This window comes from Castor canadensis, chromosome 7 (genome assembly GCF_047511655.1).
Source record: "Castor canadensis chromosome 7, mCasCan1.hap1v2, whole genome shotgun sequence".
Classification (NCBI taxonomy): Eukaryota; Metazoa; Chordata; class Mammalia; order Rodentia; family Castoridae; genus Castor; species Castor canadensis.
Genome location: NC_133392.1, coordinates 117300905 through 117316094, shown reverse-complemented (window position 1 = coordinate 117316094; position 15190 = coordinate 117300905). Strand labels below are relative to the sequence as shown.

Genomic DNA, 15190 nt, shown 5'->3' with positions numbered 1-15190 from the left:
CTAGAGTTGCTAATTATTTGTCCCAACATCTTTATTAACAAAACCATGGGCACAAAGAGTAGGTATTCTGAACACAGGGCTCAAGCATAGGAGGGTGGTGCATTTCTTTTTTGTTGTTGTTGGGTGGTGCATTTCTGATGGAAAATGTTATTCATATTTTTATATGGCACACTCTACTGAACAATTTCCAAGGAGATTTTAGTGTCCATTTTAGACTAAGAAATTGAGTCATCACTACCATCCTATTTCAGAGTTAAGTAAAAGAGATTCAACTGGGAAATTTAGCAGTTAATACATTTCTAGGCTATCCATGGGTTCTAATTCAGATCCAGTCACACCTTCTATTGCTTGTAAAAGTTCATAATGATCCCTCAGCTCATGAAGAATAACTGTATTTCACAGCAGGGTTTGCATTTTTAATTTACTTACAATAAAAGCAAGGTTTACATTTGATGGCAAGAATTCATTTCTAACACGGTGCAATTAAAAGTAATTATTTATAAAAAACACAAGAAATTTATATTCTAAAATATTTAAAATCTCATTTACCATTTATAAGAATAAAGTCAAGAAAGAAAGATTCAGATTTCAAGCAGATACTTACAGGAAAACACAAAACTCTTTCAGGATCCCATGTATGTAAAAACCTAAACTCATCCACCTTTGGCCATTGCCAGGTGGAGTAGCCTGGCTACTGGAAGTACCTGATATCACTGGAAACAACACCATCCCCGGCATCTTATGCATTTGCAACTCACCTGCAGTACTGTTATGATATTCTCACTCTGTTGTGAAGTGGTATACATGTTTTAAAGAATATTTGGAAAACAGAAGAAATGCTTTCTAAATCAGTAAGATTTTTGTGCTCCTCCCAATTCACTGCTCACAGCTTGCTCTTGTTCCATTGGGTCCCCCCAATTTGTAAGGGAACCACCCTTTCCTTCAGTCAGCACCAAATAAGGATCTTCTTTCTATCTATCAGGTCTCAAGAGGTGTATGGTGAGCTTGGGTCCATCTCTCCTGCTTACCACCTTCTCTCCTGGCTGAGGTGGACGGAAGAAAATGGGCCCACAGTTCTTTGCATGGTTGTGTGTGCTCCATGCCCTCCAGTGCTATACACATGAGTGACCTGGAGTCTGGAACTCTCTGGATGGAAGAATCACTGAATTCCTGTCAGCACAGCAAAGCTTTAAGCCCAAACTCCAACCCCCCATCCACATGGCAGCCTCTCAATGTCACATAAAGAATTGCAGGAGAAAGCAATGGTTCCATAGGTATTCTGGCATGATTTGGTGACTCAGTCAACACTTTCCCTTTATGGATGAGTGAGGAGGGAGGTAGGCAGGTGGTGAGAGAGGCTTACCTGAGGGTACAGCAGCAGTGCCGAAAGGTACAGAGCCAAACACATCCGCGCTCGTTGGAAGCGCCTGGGATGAAGATGGGAGAAAGGCATCACCTGGAGTTGCAGGAGTCTGAGAGAAAGAGAGAGAGAGAGAGAGAGGAGAGAGTGAGTGATACATAAGACCACCTCAATAGACAGCATGGATGGTGGGAATGGGGTCTGTAGAAGTAGCCACAGTCCAGGTCACTTATGTACTGCACAGGTCATGGGCTGGTGAGAGACTTTATCAGTAGAAGAGGCAAAACAGTACCTCTAGAGATGCTGCAGGGATTAAATGAAACCATGCATTTAGATGATTATTCTTTTATATTACATTATTTAGCCCTGTGCACAGGCATCTAGTGGGTGATTATGATGGCTACTATTATAAAAATTTGAGCCCCTGCCTCTGTGGGTTTTCATGCCATCAAGTTATTCCATAATATCTGGCTTTCACCCTTTACAGGTAGTCAATTTGAATATAAGTGTACACACTTGAGAACTACTGTGTGCACAGCTCAGGGCTTGTCACTTAATACATGATCAGTAAACAGCCAACTAAATGAAGGAAGAAACTTTAGCACATGGAACTCAGGTCTTTGTATCCTGCTGCCTCCCAGACTCTTGCTTGCATCTTCACTTGCAAAAAAAAAGTAAATATTTTCAAGAAAACAACAAAACAACAATGGCTGCACAGCTGAGAGTTCTATAGTGCCTGCCTGGACCATGGTAGAATTCCAGAAAGGTATGGTTTGTGAACTAGTGGGTTATGTGGGGGCTATGAAATAAAAACAGCAGTACTCATTTCTTAAACATCCATACCCATTTACTGCAGGCTTCTGCCTATAGAGTACAAGTCTGTTTGGTTCTGTAATATCCTTTTTTATCCCCCTTGGAAAAGACTGGGGCAAGCAATTAATCCTGAAACCATGGCAATTAGAACAAGGCCATTTTTAGACTAGCAGCTTGCAGGACGAATGGCATTGTTTTGAGGATTATTAAATATCCGTTTGGGCTGCGCTTGGGTTCAGGGCCAGAAACAGGCATGAGCTGCTGTGTTAAGTCCTTTTACAGTCAGTGCTGTCCTCTACCCCCATGTGATCTTGGATGAGTCCCATGTCCTCCCTGGGACTCAGTTTGCTGGTCACTACAATGCAGGGGTAGTGTATTGACTGGGAAGGGGTAGTGAAGACTGGAGGAGCTCTTCAGAGCTTCCTAGCTCCACAGCCCCACAGGTCTGCTGCTCTGAGTTCTAATACCGTGGGGATGTAAGAGACAGAATCCCTAGATCTTTCTAGCCCCTCTGGGGACAGGAGCTGCATCCCCCTCCTTTGTGCTTGGTATCAGGTGTTGGAAGTCAGGCAGCTGTGCCTGGATTCCCTGGCGGCAGCTTTGGGCAACAGGGTTTCGGGCCATCTGTCTTCCATGGTGAGGTTACAGCCCTTTCTCTGTGAGGCACATCTCGCCAATGAACCATAGCACCATCCTTCCATTTGCACAATGGCGTGATGCACAGAGGAACAGACCCCTCCCAGCAGCTTCAGCTGGTGCAGCTGTGGCTGACTGCTCTCCGCCCACCTCCCGGGGTGAGTGGGCAGGGGAGCAGAAAGGCTGTAGGAGCCATCTCTGCTCTGTATTTCACACTAGCTACAGGGTTGCTTTTAAGTGCATCCAGCACTGGGCTTTTATTTTGCTTTAGCTTTAAGTCTATTTTTCTCCTTTTCATTCTCAAATTAGGACTCCCTGGAATCTCCATTCTCTCACACACTGGCTGAGGCTCTCTGACTAAAGCTGTGACTGGGAACTCAAAGCTTCTTGAGGAGTTCCAGGAGGCCCAAGTCATGGTCTGCAAGGCTCCAAAAGGTTGGTCAGGGAGAGAGGACACAAGAAAAGGAGGGAGAGAGGAAGGAAAGGGGAGAGTGAAAGGAATAACAGGACAGAAGACACTTCTTTCCTGGGCTGACCACCTACACTGTGCAGGATCAGGGAGGTGCAGACAAATGTCTTATCATGTTTGTCGTCCCGGTGACTTCTTGCCCATATTCTCAATTAGACTGCATGCTCCCTTTAGGTAGGAACCACATCTTCTTCCTGCCTCCCTTCTTAGAGCCTAGTGGAAGGGCTAGCTAGGCAATGTCTTGTAATTTCTGAATGCACAATCTCACTGATTTTTCAAAACAGAGGCATACATCATAATTCCTTTTTTCTTTTTAAATAGCAGAGGCCTCACTATAGGCCTCTTTCACCCAAAGTCCAGATTCTCACCTGTGAAAAAGAAAGGGCAGTACATACTTACGGGGGGAGAGGTTATATCAGGAGGGGTGGACATGTCCCCAAAAAGTTCTAATTGGGTCACAGCCTGAAAAGATAAAAAGTAAGCCATGTAACCAGGAAAGCAGATACTGTCAGACCTGCCTTAAAACATATGATAGGAGGATAAACGTTTATTTTTTCATCATGACTATATGACTGGTATGCCCAGTCAGTCACAATTATACCTCATGATCCCAAAGGCAACACTTTGGATGTGGCCAGCTGCTTACCTAAGTTTGGTCAATACTGGCCATTAGCCATAAGTAGTAATAAAACCACTTCATCCTTAGTTACCATTGAATGCCGGGACTGTGTCTTTCCTCCAGGATAAAGGCAAGAATGTAATCTTATGGTTGTTTTTCCTCAAATGAGTGTATTCACACACAGAAGATACCCTCCATGTGTAAGGATGCAAGGGATGACTTTATGGTCACTTCTTAGAGAATACTCCCCATAATGCTAGTCCTCCCCATTTTTGCAGATGAACAAACTAATTCTCATAGAGGTGACATTAAGGTCATTCAAGCCAAGACTTGAAATTTCTGTATATTGAGCATGCAGTCAAATATGCAGTCTCTGAAAGAGTCTATCAATGGATAAAAAATGTTGTTGGGAGGAAAAGAAAGCATTTCATTTAATACCAGGAAGGATATCAAAAACAGCCCAGTATATACACTATCAATCACTCCCAGGAACCCATCCCTGCAGACACTGTATCATCCATCTTCCCATCCATCATACAGAATGTGTGAGCTAGGTTAGCCATAGCAGTGGATGAGTCCCTTTAAGATATACTTAGAAATTAATCTGCATACCCTTCCAGCTTCAGAGACTAGAGAGAGTCTCTGGCCAGGAACCAAATAGCCCGACTTAATTATGAAAGGCATATAACCACATGCTTTGTGCAAATCTGCCCACTGAGCAAAAACCACTGTACTCATCCTTGGGTCTTAAGTGATAGCTTTTAAATGAGGAAACCTAAAAACATCACTCAATAGAAAGGCACAGGGAGAGTCTGACTGCCCTGTTAGCAAGTCTCCCCTCCCCCAACTCCCCCGCCCCTCTCCACTGCACGCTTAATCTGCTCTAACCAGGTCCTGGCCAGATGTCACATAAAGGTAGGAGTATCTTTCTTCCTGAAAAATGAGTGAGCTCTGGTTCAAGAAATGGTCCCACACATGGGGATCTATTTTGGTTCTCCCCCTTCCAATCTCTGTAACTCAGAGCTACAGCTCTCTCACCTGGTTGATGGCAATGATAGCATATCCTTCACATACTTATCCACAACATTAGAGGTGCATCACTAATTTTAAAACCTCAAATCCAAAATATTCCAAAATCTAAAATTTTTTAATTCTTGACATGTTGCCACAAGTGGAAAATTCTATACCTGACCCCAGTCAAAATGCAGGTGAACTAAAGATACTGTACAGTTACCTACCTTTGGCTATGCACCTGGAGATATATATATATATATATATATATATATATGATATATCTATGAAACAAATGAATTTTTGAAGCTTGGCTATGCCTGCTTAAACAGGCACCAAAGACTTTTTTTTGCTGAAAGGGAAACTCAGTCTTATGGTCTCACTTTCACCTCTTTTCCCCCTTGACCTCTCAGATTGAATAATAATGTCCTGCACATGGGTGGGCCTGTATGTATTCATTTCCTTCCCAGCTACACAATATTCTACCATAGACCTTGAGCAAGCATCAGATACTGGCCTCTGTACTAAGGAGAAATGCCAAGTCCCAGTCTGCAGCGAGCTTGTGGTCCTCTGATGATGATCCACAGATGGAGATCATTTCAAGATAACGTGGCAGGAACGGCAACAGACCTCTCTAGATGGTGCAATGGGGAAAGGGCACCTAGCCAGCTTGGGGCAAAGAAGTTTAGTAAGGGTTTTCCAAAGGAAATAGCCAGAACCTGAATCCTGTAGGAGAGGAGCACTTAGCCAACTGACAAAGAAGAGGAGGGCCTTCTAGGCAGATGGACGTGCATGTGCCAGGAGCAGCAAGAACAATGGGGAAGATGCTGTTTGGTGTGCAGCATGGACTTCTCCTTTCCTCATGTAGGCAGGTGAGAGGACCTGCAAGGTTGTGCTGGGACTTGTGTGCATTTCACAGTCCTCCTCGCCAGCTCTCCATTAATTGATTCCCTTTCACATGGTGACAGGCCCCCAGCCAGTGGGAACTAGGTGCGGGCAGACAGGTTGCTCTCCAGAATTGGCTAGACCCTCAGTGCTTCGCTTCTGCAAGCCTTCTTCAGCATGTCAGCAATGTCTTATGTGGTGTGGTGAAGCCAGGCCAGTCCTTCAGATGCCCTCCCAAATTCCTAAAAAGACTAATTCTGTTTAATGAATTCAAATGAAGCTTCCAGGCTTCCTTGTGATTGGAATTGGATGCTTTTAAAATAGCCCACAACTACTTTCAGTGTAAGGGAAATATTAAATTGAAGTTAATAATTAAGTCACACGATTTACATTTCAAATGTGTTGAACCCATGGCATACTTCTACTAACATCGTAAATACAATTTATTGGCTAATTTTCTCCTTAAGTACAACTTTTAAAATAACCTTCCTTCCTGAGATATAGGCTTTCCTCTTTCTGGATGAGCTTCACTCAGGATTAAACGAGAAAAACTTGGGGAGGCATAAAACATAGATTGTTATTTCATTCCACTGGATTTGCTGTTTAAACATAACCTTGAGTTAATTAAATTTTATAGAAAAAGAGGGTTCTTGGGCCATAAAATTAAAAATAATCTGAATAACCATGTATGATTAAGAATCTGGAATAATATCTATTTTCACAGCCCTCCTCCCCATGTGAAGCCCAGCCCTTTTATTTGTAACCTAATAAACCATGTGCTATCTGAAAATGCTGTCCTAATTAATCACTTTAAAGGCCTCAAGAGAATAAAACTGCGAGTTCACATTTGTAAAACACTTTATAGCTTATAATACACTTTCTGATACATTATTTTCATGTTTGACACTTATTGTGCCCAATAAAGCTGGCATCACTGTCACTATCTGTATTTTATCCAGAAGCTAACTAAGGCTGAGGCTAAGTGACCTTCCTGTGATCAAGTCAGTAAAAATGAAGCTTGGATGGACTTGGATTGGCCCACAGACCAATGAGCTACCTTGTTTATCTGTTGCTTCCCCAAACCCTAGGTGGCTTTGCTAAATGGTGGAAAGTCCAGCTACATCCTCCAATCAGAGGTCAGGGTTCCTAAGGGGTCTTCTACATTATGCATCCATAGGAAGTCATTTGGAACATCAGTCAAGGCTTCTGCTTGTCACAGAGGAAGGCCCTTCCATTACTGGCATTCTAGATGTCTTCCGTAGGGAGAGGTGCAGCTGGAGATGACAAGTTTGTCCCTTCTTTAGAGTGCCTGGTATTCTCTAGGTGTACTCACAGTGTCAGTAGACGCTTCCCCAGCCAGTGAAGGAGATAAAAAGGGGCTCAGATGTTTAGGTGGCAGTCCCTCAATATCTCCATCAGGTGGCAGTCCTTCAATATCTCCATCAGGCCTGACTCTTCTCCAGCCACTCTTTTATTTGAACTAGTAATAGTGTCCCAGGAGTATGTGGGGTGTTCTGTGACTGCTGGTTCAAGATCAGTCCCCTGATCCTTCTTCTAACTAAACTGTTGCAACTAGATCTGGATCGTCTTAGGGAGATATCCCAATGGTTTTCATTGAAGAAGGCTGAGAAGTCATGGGCTGACCCTACAATATATTCCCACAGAGCCACTCCCTATGTTGTGACATCAGAAGCCCCTGGGACCCTTCAGGAAGTAAAGATATGGGAATTCCTGCCACGCATTAACTACTGTGCCAAGAGCAGGGGATACAGAGCTGAGAAAGACATGCTCCTGTCCCTACTATCTTGAGCTGGCTGTTTTACTGAAAGACAGACCTACACACACCATCAGTGTAGTGGCAAGAAGACAGAACACAGGTCCTATGAAAGGAGAGGCCATCCAGAGCCTTTGTACAAGCTCCTTCCCCTATCTAGAACACTCATCTCTTTCCCTACTGCCTCTCACTCTTCTTTCAGGACACAAATTCACCTTTTGTATTTTTTTTCTGGGAATTATTTCCTACTCAGTTTGAAATCCATCCCACTGCCCAGAACAACTTATCTGATACTTCTAGATCAATGGTTCTCAGTTTGGGATGCAGATTGAAATCATCTGTAGAAAAATACTGATGCCTGGCTCTCACCATAGAGATTCTGAAATAATTGGTGTGAGGCATAGCTTGGGCTTCAAGAACTCTTCTAGTGATTCTAAATAGCTACCATGGTTGACAATCTCTGTCCCATGTAACCAGGAATGATAATATTCACTGGCTTGTGATCAAACAATCTGAATAAACATTGGCTACAAACCAATAAATGTATACTAAAATATACCAGATGAATAACAGCCTTGCCTATTTTTGATTCCCTGTGGTGTATTTGACACATCTTTATGAATTTCTACTTTACAGTTACACTAGACAACTCTAGGCCGTGCCAGTGAGCTTGCCTCATATCCTACTCTTTCTCTCCCCTCTCCTGTCCTATCCCATGCAATGTTAACTAGGTCATACCAAGAGCTTCTGGAGGAAAGGGGCTGTGTTTCCTCTCCACTGCCCTGCTAGCATCTGTCAGAGTGACTGGGCTGTGTTAGGGGGCTTCAAAATTTTTTGTTGAATGAAAAGAAGGGATGTCATCACACTGTCTTACACACACGCCCACACACACACACACACACACACACACACACACACACACACACCTACCTGCATGTGCATAAATTCCCACTACTTGATATCACAACAGGGCCCACCTGTGAACATTACACTGGGTACCCATTGGAGTAGCACGAGTAGAGCAACCACCTTTCATGCAGCATGGACAAAGACAATATGGAATGCAGGAGAATGAGCAGTACAATTTTCATTTAGTAGGAGCCCCAAGTCCTTACCTTTGTTGCCTCAAGAATCTCATCAAAGTCCATTGGTAGGTTTCTGTTCTGCAACCACAAGGCATGACTGATGAGCATGAAATGAATGATGGCACAATGACATGAAAAAGCTAACCAGACAGGACCCTCATTCTTACCGGTGTGGCTGCGGCAAACCGCTCTTCAAAGTCCTCCAACGGCTGGCTGTTCTGAAAGTGTAAGGGATGATGAATGAGGATGGAGTGAATGACACACAAATGACATGGATTTATGAATTTAATGATGACAGTATCTATGGTTTACACTCCCATGGTCTTGGTAGGCAGGAGCTGTTTCCAATGTACTGTGACAATCCTAGAATATGTTTGCGGCATAAGATGATAGAACGTGAGCCTGATGAGGAAATAGAGCAACAGGAAATTTGTAAGTTTAAAGTCCATCTTCCTGCAGTTATGGACATTACCCAGTCTCAACAGACTAGCCGTAAGAGTGGGATAGTTATAGTGGAGGTTTTTCATTTAAAAGGAAATTGTGCTATCCAGCACCTTAGCCCAACTTCACTCGTTAGGTTTTGTCTGGGAGACTGTTGTCCTCTCTGGGCACAATACTCTTTTGTTCTCTGCAAGCTCAATGCTCACCGTCTTTTTCCAAGCAACTGAAAATCACCTCTTCTACAACACTTTCCCCTATCCCTCAGTCAGACATCCTCCTCTAGCACCCTCAGACTGTCAACTGTACCTACACCACGGGGAGCTTCCTCACACATGGACTGCGTGACATTCCTAAATGTCCAGTGGCTCCCCAAGGGTCATTTTGAGCATTGCTCAAAATATATCAACGAATGGCATGTCTTAAAAGTAGTTGGCAGTTAGCCATATCTGATTGTTCTATTAACTTTAATTTTATTGTGTATATTACATGCTGTAGATTATATATATATATATATATACATATATATATTAAATATCTAATTCACATGTATATTTTAATGGCCATGTTTTGGCCTATATGTATAAGCTAATTATTTTTTGGATGATTTCCAAGTAGTGGGACGTTACTATGAACCCCCTCATGCTGGCATTAAAGTGGAGTTGTTATGCATGAACAGAAATGATTGCAACATTTCTAATTTTGAGGAGAGCTTCATGTTGACAATGGAGGAGTGGAGAAACTGTCACCTAGAGTCTCAAAATACTGCTCATTTGTCAGAAATCACTTTCACCCTGCCTGTAGAAATGGTGACTGTTACTTCCCTAAGCGCCTGTTATCGGAAGCAGGCTGGAGTAGAAAAACCACGTGGCCATGCCCACTATCATCCAGGCCAGCAACCAATGAATCCTGCCACCAGCCACTTGTTTATACCAGGCACTACCTCACCACAACTCAGCTGTGGCTACAATAAGATGAAAAGTCACCACATCAAATAACCACAGAAATTCTTATTATTACTTGGCCAGAGGTATGGAGCAATGGTGAGACAATATTAGTCTAAGTGATCCTAATCTATGGTGTAGCCTTAAAGGTTAAGGTTATGTCGCTACATCCTTTATAAATTCACACACTCCTAGGGATTTATGGCAGTGCCCCTTCCAACTAGCTCTGGGTCATAACTTTTAATAAAAACATTTTTTAGTGTCCAAAATCTCATTACATCTGTCCAATATAAAAAAGCAAATGGCTTCAGAGCATGATGGATGAATTAAATAAATTTGAAAAACAGCCTGTGGTCGAGTCTCATAAAAGCCTCACCATGTCTCACATAATGAAAATGTGGGAGGATCACCAGCATCAGCATGAGCTTATCACCTTCTGGTGACAGAAGAGGTGGCCTTTGGTGATGTGCAGAGTTGAGGTGTTATGGGGAACTTTTTATAAATTCAGATAAAACTTGGTCTGGGTGACTGAACAAACACATCTCTTTGGAGTCACACAGATGTGGACAGAGTTCTGGTCATGATACCTCCTGGCCGTGTGACCCTGGAAGTCAATTGGCTTCAGTTTTCTCATTTCTAAGGTGGGATTGGTGATAGTGGCATTCTCTCAGGTTTATGGAGAAAATTAACTCAGTGTATGTGCAGCCTTGTTTGGTCTCAAGTACATAGTAGATGCTCAATAAATTATAGCCATCGTTTTGTATCTATTTCTTGTCTCAATTTAACAAAATACCCAACACAACTTTTAATGTTAGGAAACTATCACATGATATTTGGAACTAGAAAGGCAAGAAAATACAAAAATCTTGCCAGATACTCTTCTTTAGAACGCTCTTAAATTCAAAAGCACGTACCATGGATGCCCAGCACTTCCTGGACTTCCCAGCTTCGTCTTGAGCCCTGTGTCCATTCTTGCCCTGTAGCCTTCCTCTCCTCATGCTCTTAGCCACAGCCTTGTCTTCTTCCCATCTGTATCTTTCTTACCTACTGCTGCGTGTTACCTTACATTCTGATTCTGGCTTGGTCATTGCTCAGGGCTCCTTACTCCTATTTGAAGAAACCTATGGTGATACCCAGTACACTTCATCCAGCCCAGTGGAAGCTCCTTCTAGCCAATATTTTTTTTCCCAGCTAAGACTTATGAGCGGGACTAGCATATCCATTGCCTGGTCTCCCCACATTCAACTCTTACTTTACCCACACTTAGAACTAGAGTTTTGGTTCATTTATCTTCAGTACAAATTTTTCTTCATACTGTAAGTAAGTACAGTATGAAGTACTTACTTCGTATAGTAAGTATGAAAAAATATAGTGGCTATATTTTTTCATACTTACTATCATAGCATGCATGTGATTTTGTATTCTGCTTTTAACAAATCAGCATCTCAAATGTAGTCAGCTTTTAATGAAGGGATTTTAGAGTAGATATTATCCTATGTTGTTTCAATACAGTACTACCCTGAATCTTCTTGAAGACATTGAAAGAAAGTTCCCCCAGGGTGTTCTCTCTCCCCCCACAATTTCTTTTGGGAATAGTGGGGATGTTTCATAACTGAGGAAGGCAACTAGTGAGACCAGATTTATGTCATACTGGGAGCAAAAATAGCCATGGATGAGATGAGACTTAGGTGCAAATATCAAAAAGAATGAAAACTTATTTATGGCTCCCACATCAGTAACTTGCTGGCTGTGGTTCTCACTCCTGGCTGCACAATACGATCCTTTGGGGGAGCATTTACAAAATTCCCTGATACCTGAGCCTCATCATCCAAGATTCAGATTCTATTGGTTCAGAGAGGGGCCCTGGTTTCAGTAGTTTTCAAAAGCTCCCTAGACGATTCTAACGTGCAGCCAGATTTGCAAATCACTGTGCTGAGGAATGAACTCTCTGTAGGAATAATCAGCAAAAGTCCTATTGGGAACAATGAAGGCATCTTGATTGATTAGGGAATTGATTAATTAATTTCTTCAACAAACACTCCCTGGGGTGCTTTCTTTTTCCAGGTAGGTCCTGGCTCATCACTGGAGATACAAAGATGAATAATACGCAGACCTTGCTTTCATAAGCTCTGAGCAGAACCATGATGTGATCATTTTTGCTCAGAGTGGGCAGGGGTGGGTCAGGAGTATGCAAAGCTTCTAGATTTAAACTCCAAACTTACACTAAGGCTGCCAAAGAATTAATTCAATTATCCATTTAGCAGGCTCAGGAGAAATGGATTAACTTAAGTGACTTGTAACTGCACGAAGGGGGTATTATTAAGGACACCTAGTGATTGTGGTATTGGGATGCATGTTACCTCTCTCTACTGCATGCTTTAACAAACAAGGCACATTCTAATGAAGACTAATTCCCTCAGAGGTATCTAGCACTTTATGCTCTCCATCACCGTTAGCCAAGAGTAAACAGCCACTTTCCTACTTCTTGGCAGAAAGAGATGGGAAAACTCCATTTGGCAATTGAAGAACAATGGGGATGGGGGAGGGGATCAAGATGGGGAAGAGAGATCATGACATAATAAGGGATTTCTCTCTAGAGCAGTACTGTCCAATAGAACTTTCTGTGATGATGGAAAGTTCTATATCTGTCCTGTCCAGTCTGGAAGGAGCCTCATGTAGCTATTGAGTGCTTCAAAAACAGTTAGTGTGACTGATAGCTGAATTTTAAAATTAAATCTTAGTGAACTTCAATTTAAATAGCCACACACGGCTACTGGCAACTTTATTAGAAAGTACAACTCAAGATAAAATGTTTGAAAAAAAAAATCAACCCAGCTTCCAGTGATAGGGTGCTTTCTAAATACTAGGCATTTCTCTTCTGTTCCTTTAAAGAATGTCCCATATTTGCATTGACTGGAAATTTTCTTTGGGAGAATTAAATTCTCTGATCTGTCTAGACAGTATCATGAAATCAAATTCAGTTTGCAAAAACAGCAACCACCTTCTGGCTATCATTTGTTTCACTGTCTGGGCTAAGCTACAGCCAGATATTCATGGGGCTTTTTAAAGGAAGTTAAGACTCATGTTTTAAGTGGAAATTCATAAAGTCTCATCAACACTCAGACAAAATGGAGTCCCATTTAATGCTGAAAGGTGCCAGTCCTCCCAAGATGTGGGGCTCAGTGCTCTTGCTGGACCCAGAGTTCTGTCGAATGGAGGAAGAGTTTCTACTTTGAGGATTTGTCTTTCTAAAGATTGGAAAGTTGCCTCTAATACTTCAAAGTTAGGCCTCATTTTTTGCAGCTAAAGTCTTCCTTCCTCAGCTACCATTTAAGGAGTGTCCTGAAGGTTGCATCAAAGGTTGGAGGGTGGAGGGAAATGCTTGAATCTTACAGTGAAGATTACACCTTCTAAAGAATTCACAGTGTGATATGTCTACAATTCCTTGGACAATGAGATGTCTACGTCTCTCTTCTTTGAAAGAGCTTTTCTTGCTTTTGTTTTGCAGTGCTGGGGATTGAACCTAGGGCCTCAAGCATACCAGGCAAGAGCTGTACCACTTAGCTAAGTCTGCAGCCCAAAAGAGCTTTTCTTACATGCAGGAGACCATCAGGACGGGAACTGCTGGTTAAAGGACCTTGCTGGCACCCTACTCAGGCATTTGGAGGAAGAGAGGACACAGGGAACAGAATTCAGTGTGATAGGCTTGCCTCAATGGCTAATGTGAATGGACAGTGGCAGCTGAAGGTGCAACATGATCTTCCCAGAGCCTACACTCTGCCCTGCAGAGTCCTGCTCTGGGACCTTGCCCCAGTTTTGAACAGAGGCAAGCCTGGACTTTTCTGGAGTCTGCCCCATCAGTCCAGCCACCTGCCATCTTCTGCTTTCCACTCTTCTCCCTTTATCCCTTATATTTATCTTCTCACTTCACCCAGACAGTGGCTCTATGTTTTCATGGCCAGATTTTCTAAAACGCATCCAATATTTTTTGAAAGTATACATGAGGATGAATCTGGTGGCACAATTTGCAGAATGATGAAGATGATTCAATGAGATACAACTACCTATGTAAGTTTCAGCTCAGTAATGGCGACAAAGAGAATGGGATGTGTCTAGCGATGCCTGAGAAGTGACAGTGCTAGTGTTGGAGTGATGGTGGTGGTGATAGTGATGCCTATCATACGAGTGTGATGATCAGTCACCCACTCACTTCACATCTATCAAGCATCTATGGACAGTCTTGTCCATTTATCACGTGAGGGAGAAAGAAAACAGGCAATTATCATACAGCCAGTGTTATAAATGAGATAATTCACATAAAGCCTTTAGTATATAGTGCCCAGTTAAGAGTGACAACATGATTCATGCTGCTGTCCTACATGTATCTTTATTATTAAACACATGGTGCCCAGCCCTGTCTTGTTGGGTCAGGGAAGCCGGAAGCAGCAGAGACTTCACGAGGATAACCGTAATGAATTGGGATTGAACAGTGGCAGTGCTGTTGTCAGGACAGTGGCAGTGATCATGAAGACAGAGGTGACAATGCCATAATTTATGTAGTGATGGGCAGTGCTCTGGACTAGGAAGAAACACTGAAAATGGGGTAGGAGCTCTGAGAATGCCTGTACACTCATACACTCATCCAAGTTGCTTGATTCTACACCCTGGTCCCAATCCATGACCTCATCCTGAAGAGCTGATATTTGACAAGGAGGGTCTATTGTTTGTGTTCTCTTCCTTCCTGGCTTGACTGCCAGGGAAAGGGACAACCTGCATAACAACTTTGTATCATTAATGGCTCTCCATGGAGCAAACAGATCCACACAAGTATAGAGGTACACAGGAAACTAGAAACCTAAGGGGAATGGTTTCCAAAAGCTTGTCACTATTTGTTTTTAATTATCTCTTCCTTTCTCCCTTCTCCTTTAAAAAATCTATTATTCTAGCTCCACATGAGAAAAAACTCAAGGATTTTTCAAAAACTCCTAACAAGATCTGGCATCAGTTCAGGACTTTGCAGAGGGGATGAATTAGAATCACAGGAATGTGAAATTGGCTCCTGTCAGCAGGCTGACAGGCTCTTAGCCCACTTTTTGGGAGGAGAGCAGGGTACTTCTCAGAGTCCGGCACTTCCCTTGCTGCTGTGCCTTCTTAAA

General features: G+C 42.6%; 1 protein-coding gene across 10 annotated transcripts in view; it reads right to left on the bottom strand.

The window, feature by feature from the left end:
• Dab1 (DAB adaptor protein 1) overlaps positions 1–15190 on the bottom strand; it is a 1106217-nt gene that overhangs the window by 25466 nt on the left and 1065561 nt on the right. For 6 of the 10 annotated variants that reach the window (XM_074079997.1, XM_074079998.1, XM_074080005.1 and 3 more), the window contains 4 exons: positions 8820–8870; positions 8683–8730; positions 3678–3740; positions 1364–1472 (listed from right to left, as the gene is read on the bottom strand). In XM_074079997.1, the coding sequence (XP_073936098.1) occupies positions 1364–1472; positions 3678–3740; positions 8683–8730; positions 8820–8870 (271 nt within the window). The remainder of the gene's footprint in view (positions 1–1363; positions 1473–3677; positions 3741–8682; positions 8731–8819; positions 8871–15190) is intronic. The other 4 variants (XM_074080001.1, XM_074080002.1, XM_074080003.1 and 1 more) reach the window with 2 other exon arrangements.